General features: G+C 46.6%; 1 protein-coding gene across 6 annotated transcripts in view; it reads right to left on the bottom strand.

Moving 5' to 3' along the window:
* The window catches only part of LOC137535911 (peroxisomal leader peptide-processing protease-like), a 177,438-nt gene that overhangs the window by 121,449 nt on the left and 31,953 nt on the right, over positions 1 to 24,036 (bottom strand). For 4 of the 6 annotated variants that reach the window (XM_068257785.1, XM_068257787.1, XM_068257784.1 and 1 more), the window contains exons 3-4: positions 22,045 to 22,230; positions 12,952 to 13,175 (exon numbers count right to left, since the gene is read on the bottom strand). In XM_068257785.1, coding sequence (XP_068113886.1) covers positions 12,958 to 13,175; positions 22,045 to 22,230 — 404 coding nt within the window. In that variant the 3' untranslated portion in view covers positions 12,952 to 12,957. Of the gene's footprint in view, positions 1 to 12,005; positions 12,071 to 12,951; positions 13,176 to 22,044; positions 22,231 to 24,036 lie in introns of those variants that run through there. The other 2 variants (XM_068257788.1, XM_068257789.1) reach the window with 2 other exon arrangements.

Here is a 24,036-nt window from a genome sequence, read left to right on the forward strand (position 1 = left end):
CATGTATACTAAATACTCCCCCATGTATACTAAATACTCCCCCATGTATACTAAATACTCCCCCATGTATACTAAATACTCCCCCATGTATACTAAATACTCCCCCATTTCTACTAAATACTCCCCCATTTCTACTAAATACTCCCCCATGTATACTAAATACTCCCCCATGTATACTAAATACTCCCCCATACTCCCCCATTTATACTAAATACTCCCCCATTTATACTAAATACTCCCCCATTTATACTAAATACTCCCCCATTTACACTAAATACTCCCCCATTTACACTAAATACTCCCCCATTTATACGTAATACTTCCCCCATTTATACTAAATACTCCCCCATTTATACTAAATACTCCCCCATTTATACTAAATACTCCCCCATTTATACTAAATACTCCCCCATGTATACTAAATACTCCCCCATACTCCCCCATTTATACTAAATACTCCCCCATTTATACTAAATACTCCCCCATTTATACTAAATACTCCCCCATTTACACTAAATACTCCCCCATTTACACTAAATACTCCCCCATGTATACTAAATACTCCCCCATGTATACTAAATACTCCCCCATGTATACTAAATACTCCCCCATGTATACTAAATACTCCCCCATGTATACTAAATACTCCCCCATTTATACTAATTTACTCCCCCATTTACACTAAATACTCCCCCATTTACACTAAATACTCCCCCATGTATACTAAATACTCCCCCATGTATACTAAATACTCCCCCATGTATACTAAATACTCCCCCATGTATACTAAATACTCCCCCATTTATACTAAATACTCCCCCATTTATACTAATTTACTCCCCCATTTACACTAAATACTCCCCCATTTACACTAAATACTGACCCATTTACACTAAATACTCCCCCATTTACACTAAATACTCCCCCATTTACACTAAATACTCCCCCATTTACACTAAATACTCCCCCATTTACACTAAATACTCCCCCATACTCCCCCATTTATACTTAATACTCCCCCATGGGTGGTAGTCTTCCACTTTCTACTAAATACTCCCCCATTTATACTAAATACTTCCCCCATTTCTACTAAATACTCCCCCATTTCTACTAAATACTCCCCCATTTCTACTAAATACTCCCCCATTTATACTAAATACTCCCCCATTTATACTAAATACTTCCCCCATTTATACTAAATACTTCCCCCATTTATACTTCATACTTCCCCCATTTATACTTCATACTTCCCCCATTTATACTTCATACTTCCCCCATTTATACTAAATACTCCCCCATTTATACTTCATACTTCCCCCATTTATACTAAATACTTCCCCCATTTATACTAAATACTTCCCCCATTTATACTTCATACTTCCCCCATTTATACTTCCCCATTTCTACTAAATACTCCCCCATTTCTACTAAATACTCCCCCATTTCTACTAAATACTCCTCCATTTCTACCAAATACTCCTCCATTTCTACCAAATACTCCCCCATTTATACAAAATACTCCCCCATTTATACAAAATACTCCCCCATGTATACTAAATACTCCCCCATGTATACTAAATACTCCCCCATGTATACTAAATACTCCCCCATGTATACTAAATACTTCTCCATACTCCCCCATTTATACTAAATACTCCCCCATACTCCCCCATTTATACTTAATACTCCCCCATTTATACTAAATACTCCCCCATTTATACTAAATACTCCCCCATTTATACTAAATACTCCCCCATTTATACTAAATACTCCCCCATTTATACTAAATACTCCCCCATTTATACTAAATACTCCCCCATTTATACTAAATACTCCCCCATTTATACTAAATACTCCCCCATTTATACTAAATACTCCCCCATTTATACTAAATACTCCCCCATTTGCAGGGCCGGGCCGAGGTAAAGGCGAGAGAGGCTCCAGTCTCAGGGCGCAGTGCACAATTCACTCAGCTTTCATTCCACTATTGTGTTTGAAGCAGAGAAATAAGAAAAAGGGATACATGGCAGAGACTGCAAGCCAGATAACTAGAGATTAAGGTGTTGGGGGCCCCGGGGCACCTCTTAGTCTAATAGCAATCAGTGTGTGACGGCTGGAGTGGGAGGGATGGGGGGGGCACACTTTGGTGTCTCAGCCTTGGGCGCTGGAGGACCTTGTTCCGGCTCTAATCAAGTGTACTATAAAAACTTGATCAGTGGAATAAGTGAATAGAGACCCCCACCATCACCACCTTTTGGGGTATTAGGCTCATCTCCACCTCTGATCCAAGGCTCCATTTGAGCAAATGAAGCATTAGATTGCAACTTTAGGGGAAGTAATCTAAGCACAGACTGCCAACATGAAAAAAAATCTGTTCTTTATAAATATAGCAAGTACAAAGGAGTGATTTGTAATCAGTTTTCCACATCTTTATAAACAGCCCCTATGATTTCCCCAAGAAAAGAGAAGTACTCGGTTACTGGCCTCTGTTGACTGTGTATACATGTATTCTCAGAGCAACAGATTAGATAATTAAAACAAGTCCACAGCTGCTGAACTGGGGTCCATGTTCAACTATAATCCTATGTCTACAGCCAGTTAAGTTAATTAAATGAATGTGCATATATATTGAAGCTGTGATTTTTTTTCTTTTTAACATGTTCCTACAAACTGCTTGTATCACAACTGTAATGCTGATTCCCTTGACTATAATAATCCAAGTAGCTGACCTAGAACAAATATGCAGAAGTGTTCTGATTTTCCTACACTGTGTACTTGTTACCGGTGAGAGATTTTGATTTTACAAAGGTTAGAGATCAGCATTACAGGCAAGAAACCAGCATTGACTGAAGGTCATTATTTCATACTCTGCAGTTGAGGAGATGATAATGTACAAACTCAAAAAAATAAATTGATATATTTTAGGCCCAGGAGGGTTACTGGCTGCAAGTGGGGACCAAGAAGAGTTAATTGATGTGATGCTTTATACAGTGGAGCCGTTAACCCATCCTGGTTCCAAAGTGCAACCATTAACTTTCCCAAGTAGATTTATACTAGAGATTTTGAAAAAATTCCAACATTAAGAGGGTCACATATTGGGATAGACTTACAGTGATGTGAAAAACTATTTGCCCCCTTCCTGATTTCGTATTCTTTTGCATGTTTGTCACACTTAAATGTTTCTGCTCATCAAAAACCGTTAACTATTAGTCAAAGATAACATACCGTATTTTTCGGACTATAAGACGCACTTTTTCTCCCCTAAAAGTGGGAAGAAAAAGTCCCTGCGTCTTATAGTCCGAATGCACCAATCTGAATGTGTCCGCAGGCTCCCCAGCATACCAGGTCTCAGTACACGGTGCGGGAGGAGTACCAGGAAGCCCAATGCGGGCGAATCTGCAAAGAGAGGCATCCACACTGCAGCCGGAGACGCTTCAGGTACCTTTTAAGTGCCTTGAGCCAGCAGATCTATGTGAGGCAGAAAAGCTCTGACACCCCGCCTGGTCCACTGCAATGCCGATTTCCACATGCCCGCCGCTCCAGCTGAATGTTCGCCGTTCTCCCCACTGTCCTGCCTGCACGCTGCCCCGGACCGCCTATCACAGCTTCCTGCTCGTTTTATTACAGGCAGCGATGGTCTCGCGGGTGGGACCATTGTGGCCAATCACTGCACGGCATCTGAGCAGGAAGCAGCGAGCGGTGTGATAGGCGGTCCGGGGCAGCGCCCCCCGCCTGATTGGTAGTTGTACTGCGTACTGTATACATCGGAAGTGAAACTGTGTGATTCATTGCTGGCGCCTCTTCATTACGCGTGCAGGCAGGACAGTGGGGAGAACGGCGAACATTCAGCTGGAGCGGCGGGCATGTGGAAATCGGCATTGCAGTGGACCAGGCGGGGTGTCAGAGCTTTTCTGCCTCACATGGATCTGCTGGCTCAAGGCACTTAAAAGGTACCTGAAGCATCTCCGGGTGCAGCGTAAGTATGTGCATGGGGACAGAGACCGGCCATAGGAACAGGACATTGGAGCGCACAGGGAAAGAGGAGGGGGGATCACTGGACATAGGGGGACACTGGACCCAGGGGGCACTGAACACAGGAGACACAGGAGGACACAGGGGTCACTGGACACAGGAGGACACAGGGGTCACTGGACACAGGAGGACACAGGGGTCACTGGACACAGGAGGACACAGGGGTCACTGGACACAGGGGTCACTGGACACAGGAGGACACAGGAGGACACAGGAGGACACAGGAGGACACAGGGGTCACTGGACACAGGAGGACACAGGGGTCACTGGACACAGGGGTCACTGGACACAGGAGGACACAGGGGTCACTGGACACAGGAGGACACAGGGGTCACTGGACACAGGAGGACACAGGGGTCACTGGACACAGGAGGACACAGGGGTCACTGGACACAGGAGGACACAGGGGTCACTGGACACAGGAGGACACAGGACACAGGAGGACACAGGGGTCACTGGACACAGGAGGACACAGGACACAGGAGGACACAGGGGTCACTGGACACAGGAGGACACTGGACACAGGAGGACACAGGGGTCACTGGACACAGGAGGACACAGGGGTCACTGGACACAGGAGGACACAGGAGGACACAGGGGTCACTGGACACAGGAGGACACAGGGGTCACTGGACACAGGAGGACACAGGGGTCACTGGACACAGGACGACACAGGGGTCACTGGACACAGGACGACACAGGGGTCACTGGACACAGGACGACACAGGGGTCACTAGACACAGGAGGACACAGGGGTCACTGGACACAGGAGGACACAGGGGTCACTGGACACAGGAGGACACAGGGGTCACTGGACACAGGAGGACACAGGGGTCACTGGACACAGGAGGACACAGGGGTCACTGGACACAGGAGGACACAGGGGTCACTGGACACAGGAGGACACAGGGGTCACTGGACACAGGAGGACACAGGGGTCACTGGACACAGGAGGACACAGGGGTCACTGGACACAGGAGGACACAGGGGTCACTGGACACAGGAGGACACAGGGGTCACTGGACACAGGAGGACACAGGGGTCACTGGACACAGGAGGACACAGGGGTCACTGGACACAGGAGGACACAGGGGTCACTGGACACAGGAGGACACAGGGGTCACTGGACACAGGAGGACACAGGGGTCACTGGACACAGGAGGACACAGGGGTCACTGGACACAGGAGGACACAGGGGTCACTGGACACAGGAGGACACAGGGGTCACTGGACACAGGACGACACAGGGGTCACTGGACACAGGACGACACAGGGGTCACTGGACACAGGACGACACAGGGGTCACTGGACACAGGACGACACAGGGGTCACTGGACACAGGAGGACACAGGGGTCACTGGACACAGGAGGACACAGGGGTCACTGGACACAGGAGGACACAGGGGTCACTGGACACAGGAGGACACAGGGGTCACTGGACACAGGAGGACACAGGGGTCACTGGACACAGGAGGACACAGGGGTGACTGGACACAGGAGGACACAGGGGTCACTGGACACAGGAAGACACAGGGGTCACTGGACACAGGAAGACACCGGGGACACAGGAGGGCACAGGGGGTCACTGGACACAGGAGGGCACAGGGAGTCGCTGGACACAGGGGTCACTGAACACAGGACGACACAGGGGGCCACTGGACACAGGAGGACATGGGTCGCTAGACACAGGAGGACACAGGGCAGGGGTCTCTAAACACAGGAGTCACTAGACACACAAGGACACTGAACACAGGGGGACACTGGACACAGAGAGTCACTGGACACAGGGGGACACTGGTCAAAAGAGGACAGTGGACACAGGGAGTCACTGGACACGGGGAACACAAGAGGTATAAGGAAGGCACAAGGGGAACATAATGGAGGGGAGGTCCATAAGATGCTCCTGCACCATGGATGCACCAGATTTTTTTTCCCTTGGTTTTTGTCCTCTAAATCTAGGTGCGTCTTATAGTCCGGAGCGTCTTATAGTCCGAAAAATAAATGCAGTTTTAAATGATGGTTTTTATTATTTAGTGAGGAAAAAAACGCAAAACCTACATGGCCCTGTGTGAAAAAGAAATTGCCCCCTGAACCTAATAATTGGTTGGGCCACCCTTAGCAGCAATAACTGCAATCAAGCGTTTGCAATAATTTGCAACGAGTCTTTTACAGCGCTCTGGAGGAATTTTGGCCCACTTATCTTTGCGGAATTGTTGTAATTCAGCTTTATTTGAGGGTTTTCTAGCATGAACCGCCTTTTTAAGGTCATGCCACAACATCTCAATAGGATTCAGGTCAGGACTTTGACTAGGCCACTCCAAAGTCTTCATTTTGTTTTTCTTCAGCCATTCAGAGGTGGATTTGCTGGTGTGTTTTGGGTCATTGTCCTGCTGCAGCACCCAAGATCGCTTCAGCTTGAGTTGACGAACAGATGGCCGGACATTCTCCTTCAGGATTTTTTAGTAGACAGTAGAGTTCATGGTTCCATCTATCACAGCAAGCCTTCCAGGTCCTGAAGCAGCAAAAACAACCCCAGACCATCACACTACCACCACCATATTTTACTGTTGGTATGATGTTCTTTTGCTGAAATGCTGTGTTACTTCTACGCCAAATGTAACGGGACACGTACCTTCCAAAAAATTCAACTTTTGTCTCATCAGTCCACAAGGTATTTTCCCAAAAGTCTTGGCAATCATTGAGATGTTTTTTTTAGCAAAATTGAGACAAGCCTTAATGTTCTTTTTGCATAAAAGTGGTTTGCGCCTTGGATATCTGCCATGCAGGCCGTTTTTGCCCAGTCTCTTTCTTATGGTGGAGTCGTGAACACTGACCTTAATTGAGGCAAGTGAGGTCTGCAGTTCTTTGGATGTTGTCCTGGGGTCTTTAGTGGCCTCTCGGATGAGTTTTCTCTCCGCTCTTGGGGTAATTTTAGTCGGCCGGCCACTCCTGGGAAGGATCATCACTGTTCCATGTTTTTGCCATTTCTGGGTAATGTCTCTCACTGTGGTTCGCTGGAGTCCCAAAGCTTTAGAAATGGCTTTATAACCTTTACAAGACTGATAGATCTCAATTACTTTTGTTCTCATTTGTTCCTGAATTTCTTTGGATCTTGGCATGATGTCTAGCTTGTGAGGTGCTTTTGGTCTACTTCTCTGTGTCAGATAGCTCCTATTTAAGTGATTTCTTGATTGAAACAGGTGTGGCAGTAATCAGGCCTGGTGGTGACTACTGAAATTGAACTCAGGTGTGATGAACCACAGTAAAGTTATCTTTTAATAAGGGGGGGGGGGCAATCACTTTTTAAAAAAGGGCCGTGTAGATTTGGAGTTTTTTTTCTCACTAAATAATAAAAACCATCATTTAAAACTGCATTTTGTGTTCAATAACGTTATCTTTGACAAATAGTTAACGGTTTTTGATGAGCAGAAACATTCAAGTGTAACAAACATGCAAAAGAATAAGAAATCAGGAAGGGGGCAAATAGTTTTTCACATTACTGTATACATGACTGGGGGGGAGGGAGACAAACGGGAGCTTAATAGCACAATATGCCACTAATCCTGGGGTATAAAATGAAATGAAATATGCTCACAAACGGCTTGCCATTAACCACAAGGAGCAGATGGAGAGCACAAACCCGTCTCCACTCGGGAAATCCAGTTATGGCCAGATCAGATGTGGTTGTACACTTGGGGGGGGGGGGGGGGGAGTGTACAGAGGCTCTGAGATGGTAGAAGCCACTGCAAACCACCATACAACCCCCCCAGGGGGATGGGGAGGTGAGATTGCATAATAGGGGAAAAGAGGCGCCCAAGAGAAATAAAACTTCATTAAAAATGCAATAAAAGAAAAACATGGGGAAGGTGGCTTACCTCTCCAGTGACACTAGCAAGATTAACTAAAAAGTAGTTTTTATTTGCACAGGCAACACGTTTCCTCAGGCCAATCACAGTGCCTACAAATCAAATGAGAGGCTTTCAAACTCTCAGAAAATTTACCTGTGCAAATGAGACGCTCGTTGACTTTGTAGGCACTGTGAATGGCGTGATGAAGTGGGCTCGCATCCATGAAACGCATTGCCTGTGGAAATGAAGATTATTTTTTAGTCGATTTCACTGGTGTAAGCCACCTCCGCCGTGTTTTGCTTTTATTGTGTTTTTAACAAAGTTTTATTGCTCTTGGGCACCTCTTTTCCCCTCTTGTGACTTATACAGAAGGTTAACTTATATTTCTGTTTTACAATGTCACAGGTTTGCTTTAAATAGAATAGGCAAACAGTAAAAAAGTGCACAAACGATTTAGCAAAAACTTTTTTCTATGTTTGCCAAGTCTACCTCTGTATATATCTCACCCCCTTTTCATACACATACATTTCCATGAAGGGCTGCAGCTTCAGCTGTCTCATGCTGTGAAGCTGCTGACAGAGGCTGCTGCTGTGAGACGTCTCACAGCCTCTGGAGCCAGCAATAGAGGGCGGCATAAATTAGAAGGCGGTGGAGACTGACGTCCGTCTGCACTCAGAGAGGCAGAACTACTGAGAACAGCTCTGCTTCTTCCTATTCTCTTCCTGGTAGCATATTCTGCGACCAGGAAATTCGTGGAGAGATTAAAGATAATTATCTGGACAGGGGGCACTAGTTTTAAAGCTGGAATAATGCAGGAGACCAGGTATTTATAGCCTTAACATGATTTATAGATAAGAAAAAAAAAAAAAAAAAACACTTCAGATTCTCTTTAAACTTCCGGATTTCCCTCAGACACACTTTTCCCCCCCTGTTGAGCTGTGTAAGCACTCACTAAAGGGCTCATTTTTGTCTTTGTGTAAGCTACTTAAAGAGAACCCGAGGTGGGGTTCTGACAATGCTATCTACACACAGGCCTAGTGCACACCAGAGCGGTTCGGTCGCGTTTTCAGATCCGATTGCGGATGTGGAAACGCTTGGGTAATGTATTTCAATGGGCTGGTGCACACCAGAGCGGGAGGCGTTTTGCAGGAGCGCATACTCCCGGGCTGCTGCAGATTTTGGATTGCGTAGGAGTTTCTGCCTCCAATGTGAAGTATAGGAAAAACGCAAACCGCTCTGAATAACGGCAGTTCAGAGCAGTTTTGCAGGTGTTTTTGTTACAGAAGCTGTTCAGTAACAGCTTTACTGTAACAAAACCGCAAAATGCTAGGTGAAACACTACAGAAAAATAAGAAAAAGCGTTTCAAAATCTGCTAGCATTTTGCAGATCTGCTAGCGGTTTTTGGTGTGCACCAGGCCACAGAGACTGGGTCTGCCTATACAGCCCAGCCTCTGTTGCTATCCAGATCCCCCCTAAGTTCCCCCTGCGCTCTGCTATCCCCCATAAATCACAGCCGCGCTGTGCGGGCTGTGTTTACATCTGTACTGTCAGTCTGCTGCTCCCTCCGCCTCCTGCATAGCTCCGGTCCCCGCCCACGTCCCTTCCCTCCAATCAGCGGGGAGGGAAGGGACACGGGCAGGGACCGGAGCTATGCAGGAGGCGGAGGGAGCAGCAGACTGACACTATAGAGCAGTCGTCCTCAAACTAAGGCCCGCGGGCCGAATGTGGCCCTCTGAGGCTTTTTTACCGGCCCCCCACACACAAATTGTATCACTTATAGATGCGGTCAGCTACATCTTTAAATATTGGTGGTCCGCATATTGAACAGCTGTGCTGGCATCACCCATCCACATGGAAGGCAGAAAGCAGTAATTCGCTGGTTTCCAATCAAATTCCAGATCAGGTGACACTGTTGTCCACTGCAGGTTGTCACCTGGGTATGCTTCACTGTCTTGCCTGCAAAGACTTCTACATCATTTTATGTATACTCCACCCCCCCCCCCCGGAAGTCTGAAGTACGTTGACCCGGCCCTCGACCCAAAACGTTTGAGGACCCCTGCTATAGAGGTAAACACAGAACACTGCGACACACTGCGTGTCGACAGCGCGGCTGTGATTTATGGGAGATAGCAGAGCGCAGGGGGGGGGGGGCTTAGGGGGATTGGGATAGCAGCACAGGCTGGGCTGTATAGGCAGACCCAGTCTCTGTGTGCAGCTAGCATTGTCAGAACCCCACCTCGGGTTCACTTTAATTAGCTAAATAAATAACTTTAAAAGTACATGATCAGACAAGACACTGGAGTCATCCTACACCACAGACTAGCACTTCTGAAGAGGAATTCAGATGAACCCTGCAACCTTAGTGGTCTGAACAGCAGGATGATGCAATCCTTGGACAGTCATCTCTGAACTCAATAACTTCAGGCCCGTGGCCCTTACCTCCAACATCATGAAAACCTTTGAAAGAGTGGTCCTGTCCTACATTAAACACGCCACTTCCCCCCTACTCAATCCATTACAGTTTGCGTACAGAGCAAACAGATCCACCGATGGCGCCGTCAACATCTGCTTAGAGCTAGCAAATGAGCACCTGGACAAACCGAACACGTACGCCAGGATCCTTCTACTAGACTTCAGCTCGGCATTTAACACCATCTGCGCCTGCATACTGCAGCAAAATCTTGTAGCACAGAATATCCATCCCACCCTGCGCCTGTGGATCACAGACTTCCTGACCAACAGGTCTCAAGTCGTAAAGCTGGGGGATGTCATCTCTCAGCCAAGGTCAACGAACACGGGGGCTCCACAAGGCTGTGTCCTGTCACCGATCCTGTTTTAACTCTACACAAACAACTGTAGATCCTCAGCAAACTCTGTCAAGGCCATCAAATTTTCTGATGACTCCACCATTGTGGGCCTGGTAACTAACGGTGACGAGCAAGCCTACCGTCTGGAGGTTGACAGAATATTCCAGTGGTGCAGGGACAACAGGCTGGTCCTTACTGCAACCAAAACCATTGAGATTATAGACTTTAGGAAGCATGCCCCGCCCCTCCACCAATCTACATTGATGGCACTGATGTCAATAGAGTGCCCAGTGTCCGTCTCTTGGGCACTACCATCTCTAACGACCTGACCTGGAAGGAAAAAAACTACCCTAACCCAGAGAAACGCCCAGCAGAGGCTATTCCTCCTCCGCCAATTGAAGAAGTTTGGCATGGCCCAAGAGCTGCTGACAAACTTTTACACTGCCACCATGGACAGATACAAACTTCAGAGGATAAGATCGGCGGAAAGAATTATCGGTAGACCGCTCCCCTCACTTGACTGCCTCCACTACTCCAGACTACGCTCCAGAGCAATGAGGATTGCCGGCGACCCCTCACACCCTGGTCACCGCTTCTTTATCCGATTCCCTTCGGGCTGTCAACCTCCTGAACCTGCTGGACTGAACTAACATAACTCCACAGCGAAACTGTACACCGCTTACTGGATTCCAATCCTATTTTTGCACTTATGCGTTTTTCTTTTTTACTGTTTTGTTTTCTATATTTTGCACTATTTGACTTGCACTCCTGTTTTTATGCATTTCTAAAAAAAATAAAAATTGTGTACTTCCTTGTCCACTCTGAGCAATTGTACTGTGCCAAACCCAATTCCGGGTACGTGCTTGGCGCATAAAATTCTTTCTGATTCTGTTATCTCAAGAGTGTCATATCCAAGATACAAAGTGAAAGTATTTATATAATTCTGATTAATAGGTCATACAAACACCTATACTTAATTTACAAAGCTACCCAAGACTTCAGGAACATTTGGTTATGGGATTAAAATTGCACAGTTTGCACAGAAGCCTCATTTTACACAAAATAGATAAGATCTAGGCACTCTGATTATCTATTAGATAGTGTCTTCTGATATACGGTATGCCTGAAGATGAACTTTCATTTAATTGCATCATTCTCTGAAACTCCAGAAAATGTAAATCTGTGCATGGTAGATATTCTGATTGTGTAGTTTTTCATTGTAGTAATTTTTATTGCAGATAATATATCACTGACATAACCAAAAACTGTTGCTACCTGACTTGAAAAGGTTAACATTGAGTCCACTGTGCCAATATACCGTTTACTTTTGAAATTAGATTTGTACCAAGGTCTTCTAAACAGTTTGGATCATGGCCTAGAAACTAAAGAGGAAAATAAGTGAAGGAAAGATGAAAGAATGAGAGGAACATAGGTAAGCAAAGTTGGCTCTGTGTTGCAGCACCCAACCCCCCACACACACACGCAAATGCCATACTAAGGTTCTAGTGCCAAGTAGAATCCATGCAGGACATGCTTAGACCGACTCTTCACCCAATGTTCTGTTAAAACGTGTAAAAGGGGGAAAACCTGAGGAAGGACCTGATGGTCCGCTACATGTATTATGTTCTCTGTCTTCATTACAAGCTTAACTGCAAAACAGCCTGTGGTGTACCGCCTTTTATTTTTCCTACGAAACTTTTGCATTTTGTCTTCTAAGACTACCTTTGTTTTCTCATAGAATAGTATTGTGTAGTCTTTTTTTTTTAATCACACATTTTGTTTCTGTTACCTGAGGTTGCAATAAAGAGGTTCTCCTAAAAGGAGCTGAACAATCTTCCCCTACTCAAAAAGAAATTCAGTCGAGCGATTTACACATATCTATTATTGGCCCTGTAGAGAACTGGCTGTTAAGAAATGTGCTGCTCCAGGTGAAGCCGCAATATAATATCCATGGGTGTAGCGGATATCTAGCAGTTGTCACTCCGGTTGAAAATGATTGATTGGCTGAACTCTTCTGCCCCCTTATCCCCACTCAAACATTGCTTTCTGCTCCTACCCCACAAACAATGAGGATGATGAGCTGAGCACTCGTGAATTAATGGGTTCATAAGTAGATGTGTCAGATCACACCATTACGGGTAATTTAAAAACTGCAGAAATCTGGGCAACTAGTTTGTTGAGCATAGATATGGGTTTGAATACGTTCCTTATTTTATAGTGGAAGTTAAGGATTGAAAGTCATTTTGTCAGAACTGGTACTTACTGGAACTCATAGCTTGCTCTGAAGGGTCTTTTCAGGTGGTCTTTGTAGACGCCAAGCATCCCGCACTGCAAGTTTAGCTTTATTGAGTTCTCCAAAGCTCCGTAAATCCCCAAATTGCTTGTACCGATCCACAGCAGCTTGCAAAACAGTTACAGGGATGCTGAAGTTTAAATGAGGGTATGTTGCTCCAGTACTGTTATCCCTTGTGTTACTTGCAACAATTCCTTAAATGCAAATTTAAAAAATTCAGATTAATACATTTTGTTAAAGGACACCTGAGGTGAACATAAACTAATAAAATAAACCATTTTATCTATCTTCCTTCTCCTAAAAATTGTGAATTTGGATGGTAGGAGCCGCCTGTCACAGGGGCCCTAGTGGTCGGAACGCAAATTGCCTTCCAATCGGTTTCAGCACACAGATCATGCAAGCTGTGGTCGCGATCAGTGGGCAGAAACCGACGGAATTTGGCCAGCAGCCAGACTAGAAGGAAGCCTGTGGGTTATGGTAATTACAATTTACACACTATTTCAGGGTATAACTGCCACCACTTCTGCTTTCCTGGGCCAGAAGCACCCACTAACTAGCTATTTCTAGACCTGTAATTAAAACAGTTAAACACTCTATTCTGTCTAGCTAACAACAATACAATAGTAGCGTCTCTCCAAAAGTCTGGATTCAGTTCGTGTGGCTGAATAGCAGGGTAGCTGAATAAACAAAGGATGTTTGAACGTCGTTTATTAATGCAATATAAATAATTAATATATACAGACAATCATTAAAATCAACAATTATTGAGACATTCATAGCGCAGTATGAAAAGAAAAGGATAAAATACTTAGGTTCATGGAAAGATGTCCTTTTGTGGGAAAACTTGTAAAGTCCAGTTTCAGTTTCAGCTAAGTCTTTGGTTTCAGCTCAGTTCAAAGTCCAAACAAAATGGCTACCACTTGTTCCTCAAAGTGGCAGCAGCTCTCATGAAGGTGGAAAATGGAGGAATGAGGGAGGAGTCCCTCGCAGACACTTTTGAACAATGTACATCTTTGGGTGGAGTCTCAAGTACAGCCCAGGGGTTGGACAGGGGCGGTTAGCTCCCTGGATGGGTTCCCCATGCCTACCAAATATGACATTTGTCATATCTCGGCGTACACTTATCGCACACACAGGACCATCACATATTCATATATCTCAGAATATGCCAGTTCATATGATACCTGTAACGATTGGTGTTAGCACGCAGAGAGAATCTCATTATTGGTGATCTGCAGTATCACCAAGAATGCAGATATATTGCTAACCTCTGGACACCTATAGGTATGTGAGTGTTTGGTGTAACAGTAGTACTTTGAGTAATGCACCTGCAGAGCAGGTGATCATAGGCAGTAAAGGAATACTGCTCTTGAGGGCACAGGAAACTTCCAGCAGCCCGAGACTCTCCAAGGGGTGGAGTCAGGCTGGAGATAGGAAGGACCAGAGAGTGAGTGACACCTGAAGGTGGATGTCACTATCTGATCTGGAGACTCTGGTCGGGCACGCCTGGTCGGCAACACACGGACAGATTAAGTACAAAGACAGAAGGCTGATTCGGTATCCAAGGCAAGCAGGGTCTGGCAACGGAATGTCAGATATGCGAGGTACCGAATCAGAGATCAGAGGGATAGTCAGGAAAGCAGTAAGTCATAACAGGTATCAACAATGCCTAGTCTGGGTGTGAGGTCCTTGGTCTCTACACCCTGGAACTAGTCTGATGAATAACAGATAGATAACACAAGTTCCCTAGTCTGGTGTGAGGTCCTTGGTCTCTACACCCTGGAACTAGTCTGATGAATAACAGATAGATAACACAAGTTCCCTAGTCTGGTGTGAGGTCCGTGGTCTCTACACCCTATAACTAGTCTGAAGTATAACAGATAGATAACACAAGTTCCCTAGTCTGGGTGTGAGGTCCGTGGTCTCTACACCCTGGAACTAGTCTGAGCATAAACAGAATAACAGTACAAGTAATCTGGCTCAGTGTGAATTCCCAGGTCCACCTGGTTCAAACACACTGTTGGATCTAACTAAGGTCTGAGTGCTTCCACGTAGTGTTCGCAACGGCAGACAACTTGAGACTGGCCAGCAGTAACTATATATGGAGTAGTGCTCTCCGGCACCACCCCTAATTGATCAACCAATAGTAATCTGCTCTGGAGTCAGCTGATCGGCGTGATCAGCTGATCTCTCCTTGCCCAGTATAAGAGTTCTGCCTCTCAGCGCGCGCGTATTCCTAAGCCTGTGTGCACTAACAGACTCAGCCACACCAGACACACGCTGCCGCGTGCAAACCGTCATGCTGGACGCGGAACCAGCCGCCTTACTGTTACATGCAGCGGCTTTTCCGCGTTCTGCCCTGTTACCAGACGCACGCTTCCGCGTGCAAAATGCCACATTGGACGCGGAATCTGCCGCCTCCTCAGCAGCACACACGGCGGCTTTTCCGCGTTCTCTCACAATACCAAACTTGATTAGGGTAGAGGATTCAGTTCCTGAGAAGTTTAATAACTTGGTTGTAAGGGCCCCGGGCCCCTCTCGACTGGTATCAAGAGATTCAGCATGATCTTACAAATCCACTGATACCACTCTCATAACTACCCTATTTATGGTATTCCGTAAATATGCAAAAAAACATACAAAATTCATTTCTTCCTGCTAATGCTGCAGCCAGGCTGTCTGGTGTCAAGCTGTGACTAGCTTCCTGGCTCCCCCTGCATGAAAAGGGCTCACCAAATGGTGGGCAATTGACATCTGCCTGAGGTAATTAAAAAGTAAACATTCCCTGGGACACAAGCATGGCCCAAGCTAATTAACAAATCAAAAGACATCCTGCACCTAAGTACTGATATCTCTCTGCTGAGAAAAGAGAGAGCCCAGATTGACTGCAGATGCTCCTACACAACCAATCTAGATTCTATCGATCTTAATCGCATGTTCTGCACGCGGCTGCGGTCACACAACCGTCCGTCACACCGCCCAATTTGACTAAATGATGATTGATATCATGAGCAGTGAAACTCAAATAATAAATAGGAAATATCTTGTAAAGGGTAAAATATTATTTCATTTATTAGTTGCGAACAGCACAGTGACAACGCGTTTCTCGGCGTAAGCCACTTCCTCAGGTCAAATGTGTGCCTTAAAACGAGACAGGGAGTAGCGCTCAGGGTATGGAACGTAAAATCATATAAAAATACAATCATTGAAACAATGAAACCAAAATACCATTAGATTCATAAAAAAGCATATAAGAATATGTATGTAAATAAATTACACAATATCACTGACAGGCAAATTTGCTATAATAGCTCTAGTCGTTCGCTTCTACTTTCTTAATCCTCTGGGCGATACAATTATATCGCCCAGGAGGGGGCGTAGCACTTTTTTTTTTAATTTTTTCTTTTTTAAATCATGTAGAGAGCCCTGGGCTCGATACATGATAGCCGCTGGGCAGCGGCATCCCCCCACCCACTCCGATCGCCTTCGGCGATCAGAGTAAGCAGGAAATCCCGTTTAGAACGGGATTTCCTGCTGGGCTTCCCCGGTCGCCATGGCGACGGGGCGGGATGACGTCACCGACGTCATGGACGTCAGAGAGAGTCACGATCCACCCCTCAGCGCTGCTTGGCACTGATTGGCCAGGCTGCACAACGGGACTGGGGGGGGGCTGCGCGGCATGGCGCGTAGCGGCGGATCGGTGGCGATCGGAAGTTACACGTAGCTAGCAAAGTGCTAGCTGCGTGTAACAAAAAAAAAATTATGCAAATTGGCCCACCAGGGCCTGAGAACTCCTCCTGCGCGACATACCCCATGCTCAGCTCGGGATTATCGCTCAGGAGGTTAAAAAATAGCCTAAAAAGTAATTACTGCTTGAAATGGTTTAAAAATGACTGGTAACTTCAGATCATTATAAACATATATCACAACATATGATAGATAGAGTAGTGTGGCTTGGGGTAGGTCAGACGCCTCTTAAGTAGATGGTGGGCGTGCATAGACATAAAAAAATGGAATGGGAAATGGGGCAGTGGGTAAGAAAAAACGGAGGTGTGTGCTGGGGTCAGGGCAGGGGATGGGATGAGAGGGGAGCTGGGGTGGCTGTAGTGTGGCTGTATCGCCAGGGTCAATGTGGAGCCGACTAGGTTATGGAGGATCGCGTAGGTGGAAATATGGAGGCTATACCGCGGGAGTTCGTAAGGGGGGAGGGGGGCTGTGGTTGCGGGGAGGTGTGGAGGGAATGGGACTTACCGGCTATGCCGTGCAGAATATCCAGAGGCGCCTGTCTTTTGTTTCCTGTTTCTCCTAAAAATGACTTTTTAACCTCCTTGGCGGTAATCCCGAGCTGAGCTCGGGGTATGCCGCCGGAGGTCGCCACTCAGGCCCTGCTGGGCCGATTTTCGTTCTGAAAAAAGCAGCACACGCAGCCGGCACTTTGCCAGCCGCGTGTGCTGCCCGATCGCCGCCGCTCCGCGGCGATCCGCCGCGTGCAGCGGCGAAAGAGGGTCCCCCCAGCCGCCCGAGCCCAGCGCAGCCGGAACAAACAGTTCCGGCCGGCGCTAGGGGCTGGATCGGGCGGCTCTAACGTCAGGACGTCGACTGACATCCATGACGTCACTCCGCTCGTCGCCATGGCGACCAGGAAAGCTAAACAAGATAGGCCGCTCATTGCGGCCTATCTTGTTACTTTCGATTGCCGGAGGCGATCGAAAGTACGCTTCCGGAGCGCCCTCTAGTGGGCTTTCATGCAGCCAACTTTCAGTTGGCTGCATGAAATATTTTTTTTTTAATTTAAAAAAAACCACATTGCAGCCTCCCTGGCAAAATAAATAAACCGCCAGGGAGGTTAAGATATTCCACAGTTTTATATTTAAATCTACTTTTCAAGTTTTTACTTGTAGCGTGGATCAGGGGGGTTGGCCCTAGAGCTGCTCAGCCGCACTCGCGGCCAGGCGAGCTGCGGCCAGAGGAAGCGGCCATGTTGCGAGAGGCAGGAGAGCCCGACCCGGGCCGTGGGGTCGGCAGCCGGCCCTGGGGGGTAATGAGCGGGGGGACCCAGCGGATCGGCACAGAGGGCGCGGACGGCGTCCTCCATGCCATAAAAGATGATGCAGGTAATTTACTTTTTTTAGTAATTTCGCCTCGTAAGTCCTTTAAAAAGGAGAGGCATATACCCCCAACCACTGGATGCATGCCTTTATTTTGACAAAGCCACATAATCCAACTTTCAGACATGTTTCAGGCTATTTTGGCTTCATTATTGGAAGGTTTGTACTATATTTATATGGCTCTGTGGGTAAAGCTCAAGAGGAGGAGGCGTTACAGAGTACCCTACTAAAGAGGAACTCCAGTGAACATAATGTAAAAATAAAAAAGTGCTTAATTTTTACAATAATTATGTATAAATGATTTAGTCAGTGTTTGCCCATTGTAAAAACTTTCCTATCCCTGACAAACTTTCTGACATTTATCACATGGCGACATTTTTTATTGCTGGCAGGGTATGTCAGTGGAAATGCTGCTTGCTTTTTTCACAGTTGGAAGCAGCTGTAAACAGCTGTTATTTCGCACAATGCAACAAGGCTCCCACAGTGTGATGTCAGGACCATGGTCCTGACATCACACTGTGGGTGGGGTTTCATCACAATATCATCCATACAGAACCCCCTGATGATCCATTTGAAAAAGGGAAAAGATTTGTAGTGGGAAAAGGGGTATGAGCTACTGAGCAAGGATAGCCAGTAACACTAGGTTTTTGTTGAGATAAAGAGACAGATATGCCCACTGTAAACCAACAGTATTCACTCCCTGACCCGAAGTGCAGCATTAATGGAGTAATGTCTTGCTCGCTCAGTTTCAAGAGGGCAAAACTGAATATGCAATAGATTCAGTTTAGTGGGGGTATTCTGAATAAAGGTAAGGTCTACAATGTTATTTTAATCAGGTGCAAAAATAGCCTACCACCATGGTCTGATTTTAAGGTAATCACTGAAAAAGACATCTTGAATATCCTCTCAAATCTTTGCCAGACTACCTGCGATCTGGCCCCTGGCCCCACTAAGTTCATGTTGAAATGCCCTGAACTATTTACACCGGCATTCCACAAAATAGTCAACGGTTCCTTACAAGAAGGGTGGTTTCCCTCTACTCTGAAAGAAGCAATCGTCAGGCCACTACTCAAGAAACCATCCTTAGACCCAGATGCTCGAAACAGCTACAGACCTCTCTCAAACCTCCCCTTTCTGGGAAACGTTATTGAAAAGGTTGTCTACCTCCAACTTGAAGCCAGGCTCTCCAGAAACAACATCCTTGACCCTCTTCAATCTGGCTTCAGGAAATATCACAGCTGTGAAACAGCCCTCACCCAGATTTGCAATGATCTGCTCATTGCAAGAGACAAGGGTCAATGTTCCATCCTGATTTTGCTCTACCTCTCAGCGGCTTTTGACACAGTCGATCATGAAATCTTGCTCAACAGGCTACAAGAGTACTGAGGCATAGATGGCATTGTTCTCCAGTGGTTCAACTCCTTCCTGGCTGGCAGAACACAAAGGGTAGCCTTAGGGCCCTTCCTCTCCAACCCTGTACCACTAAAATACGGTGTACCTCAGGGCGCAATATTATTCCCTTTACTTTTCACCATATACATGCTGCCACTTGGAGAAATCATACAAAACATGGCCTGACATATCATTGCTATGCTGATGACACCCAGCTATATTTGTCATTCAAACCTGGCGTCACAGACCCTACTCCACAAATAAACGCATGCTTAGCTGGGCTTCAGGAGTGGATGAATAATAATTGGCTAAAACTTAATGCTGACAAAACTGAGGTTCTTGTCAGGACCGTCTCTAGCCATTTTGTCACTCCAGGCGAGAAATCCTGTGCCCCCCCCCCCGTGATTGCCCCCAGCCCCATACCCCCCCGCCCTCATGGTAAACACCACTCCTGTGGTGAATCCCACCCCCAAGACCCCCGAAAATAATAATGCAGCAGCGTTTCACCAGAAGATACAATTATTGCGGCATGGGTTCACCAGAAAATAGTTGTAATGCAGCAGAGCGTTTCACCATAAAATATACTTGCACTCACACACACCACACACTATACACACGCACACAGTACACACACCCACCGCACACAACATACACACTATACACAGTACACACACACACACACACACTTTACACACGAACAGTACACATGCACACGCACACACTATACACACAAACACACACACACACACACACACACACACAGAGCACACTATATATATATACACACACACACTATACACGCACGCACACACACACACACCGCACACAACATACACACTATACACAGTACACACACACACACACACACACACACACACACACACACACTACACTACACTACACACACACTATACACAGTACACACACACACACACAGAGCACACTATACACAGCACACAGTAGACATACACTATATATACACACACACTATACACATGACTCCCTCCCTCCGAGTCCTGCCCAGACCCACACAGCAGCAGGCATGCTACATGCCTGTATTATTTAATATCCATCCATCCATCCCAGGAGCCACTGCCTGCAGCGATATGGGGAAGGAGGGGGGAAGGGGCAGCCAGGATGCATATAAAAAAAATTATCAAGAGCAGCAGATCTGCAGATGGCACTCAATGTGAGGTGTGTGTGTTGCCTCTGCTGCTGCCTGCTCTGCAGATAGTTTGTGTGCACACTGCGCACGCAGTCAGGTGTAGCCAGCCAGCGGTACCACGGCGTTGGTCCCTGCGTCACACTCGGTGCCTTCAAGCACGTGTGACAGGCGGGGGCGGAGTTAGGGGCGGCGCAGACGAGTAAACAAACCAAACCAGCGTGCGGCGCCCGCACGCTTTACACAGAGAGGGAGAGGGGACGGACCAGTAGACGGCGGCACCGCACTCGTACAAAAACTAATGTGCGTGCTGCTCGCTTGGAGGAGAGGAGAGGAAGGGGGCGGACCAGTAGGCGGCGCCGGGCACAGGCTGAGCTGCCTGTCACAGCCAGCGCTGACCTGGCTGGCTGAAAGAAGAAAAAAAATAAATAAACACGCATAGAGAGAGCGGCGAGAGGGCGCCCACTTCCACCCAGGGCGCCATAGGCAAAAATTTATAGTTGCCTAGTGACTCAGACGCCCCTGGTTTTTGTTATCGAGGGCCAGGGCTCAACAGCAAAGCAGCCCCAGTCTCAACCAACACCGCTAAGGATAGGGAGCTCAGACCTGAACAACTCAGACTGTGTGCGCAGCCTGGGAGTACTGATTGATGGGAAATTAAGCTTCAGGAATCAAATCTCAGCTGTTGTGAAACATTCCTTCTTTCATCTAAGGAATATTGCAAGGATTAAACACCTAATTCCTTCAGAGGATTTTCCAACCCTAGTTCATGCCTTCGTCACATCAAGGTTAGACTATTGCAACGTCCTCTACACAGGCCTGCATAAGAAAGACTTACGCCGCCTGCAATTAGTACAGAATGCCGCTAACGAGCCAACCCTGCCATTGCCACATAACACCAACCCTGTGCTCACTCCACTGGCTACCGATAAAATGGAGAATTCTGTTTAAGATTGGCTTACTGACATTCAAATCCTTGCAGAATCTGGGCCCTGGATACCTGAAGGACTTGTTGCAACTGCATCACACCCCCCACAGATCAAAAGGACGTAACACCCTGGTCACCCCCAGAGTCCACCTCAAAACCTTTGGAGACAGAGCCTTTTGTCATGCTGCTCCTACACTTTGGAACTCCCTGCCACACCCAATCAGGACAGCTCCATCCCTGGAAGCATTTAAGTCTAAACTGAAAACCTACCTCTTTAGTCTGGCATTCATGAACATCCGACTATCTCCTCTGTAACACAACCCAGCCTACAACCCTGTATTAATCTGAGACACAACTATGCACTTTGAGTCCTATGGGAGAAAAGCGCTTTACAAATGTTATTGTATTATTGTATTGTATAATCAATGATCCACGAAAGCATCATAAAATCTGTAAATTTAAATTCCTATTACCTAATAATTCTCCGGAAGGAAGAGCATACAAAGGTCCTCCACTGGATCCTCCATGCACAGCACAAGATGTCTGTAACATAACTGGGATATCATCCACAGATATCACAGCAGACAGAACCCCGGAGGTGACAGATGGACCACAGCGATCTCCAAGGGCTCCATAACCAACAATGCACACATCATCTCCTGTCAAAAAGAGCACAGCATGTTAACAGTAAGACTGCCATCTTATGTTTGAAGGTTCTTATTTACCCAGGATATATAGTATGTCTATCTGGAATACCTGCACTTGAAGCTACCTTATTTTTCTTTAAAGTTTTACTACTTGCCAAGTGGCTTCATCAGTTCAAATGAGGTAAAGGAATATCCAGAAATCTAAGTGCAGTGATGGGTGAATGCAGGGCCGGGCTGAAGCACAGCACCATGAGGGCACGTTAGTCTCTGCTCTGCCCACCTTCCACCAGGCTCCAAAGTAACCTCCCCATTCATGGTAGTTTCTGCAGTCATTACCTCCTATTTGCTTTAGTAAAGATGGGACCTCCTGGAACTGGCGTTTTGAATGCGTGGTGTGCGGTGATTGCTGAAGAAGCAGCCAGGGAGCATTTGCAAAATTGAAGGTGGGGAGTGTCTGACAGTGAACCTGCAGCATCAGTGAAACGCTGTGTGAGAGCAGGGCTCATACTCATTCATCCACACTCACTGCAAATCGGTTTTTAATAGATCTCAGCATGAAGTGTATTTAAAATAAATTACTGTACCACCATTCCCCAAGTTGTCCCCGTGGGGCCTTATGCAGAGTATTAGTGCAGTAAAGTGCTTTCATACTCCTCTCTTTAGCTGGCAGGCTCTGTCCTCCATGCTGCTGCCATCTTGCGCAACCACAGTTTCATATGGTCACTATGGCTACCGGGTGTTGACGGCAGCACAGAGGAAGGAGCACTCTGGCTGGAGGGGCGACTGAGAGTGGTCTTCTTTGTTAATACAGGGAGACAAACATTAGGACGGAAGGCGTGTCACAGGCAATATGCCCCCCCCCCCCCATGAACAGTAACAACCTCCCCCCCTCACCCATGGTTCGCCCCCGATCGACCAGCAAGGAATTATACTGTTCGATTGACAAGGGGGGGGGGGGGGGGGACACAACAAAGCTGCACTCTCGAATTTCGGCCTCTGTTGCTGCAGAACCTTGTCCCGGCACTAGGTAAATGGTCTGATATAAATGTCCATTCAACTGGAAAAGGACGTGACAACTTAGAAATCCAAGCCAGGAACTTTTTCTGCTGCCAGTTAATTGATTAGAAGCTTTTGGGTTCAATCAAGATAATTTAATTTTTTTACTGTCTGCTGAAAACAAATGTGTATTTTCTTCTTATGTTTTTAAAGTTTGTTATGTTTTCATTAAGGGATCAGACAATGTGGCTGGGGAAGGAAATCAATTTTAATTACAAAAAAAAAAAAATGCATGCTGGGGCATGCGGGGTGCTGTATGGTGCCATGCTGGGTGCTATGGTGCCTCTATGGGGCAAGCTAGGTGTTGTGGTGACATGTTGGAAGCTGTGAAGTCTCCATAGGGAGCTTGCATCATTGTGTGCATCCTCACTGTTCATCCCCCCAAACCCCCCTTTCCCAGAACAGTAGCACAGCAGAAGGAACTACTCATCTCCTTCATCAGCTCTCCAAGTCTGGAGAGATCCTCTGTAGCTGGTGAATCTCCCCCTAGCATCCGAGAATCAGACACTAGGAGCTCTAGCTTCTGATTTGATCTGGGGCACGTGCCACTGATCTTTGGGGCTATCCTGAGATCTGGGAAAATGGGTGTGGCCACACACCAGGATGTGGGTGTGGTCATGGGTGGAGCCAAATTTACATGAACTTAACAGTTGTCTAAGTAGGCCTGCCCAGCAAAATGTTGGATGACGCCCCTCCATTAATACTAAAAAAAAAAAAAATGAATTCAGCTTTTCACATAAATAGCCAGTGTCACTTAAACAT

This window comes from Hyperolius riggenbachi, chromosome 10 (genome assembly GCF_040937935.1).
Source record: "Hyperolius riggenbachi isolate aHypRig1 chromosome 10, aHypRig1.pri, whole genome shotgun sequence".
NCBI lineage: Eukaryota > Metazoa > Chordata > Amphibia > Anura > Hyperoliidae > Hyperolius > Hyperolius riggenbachi.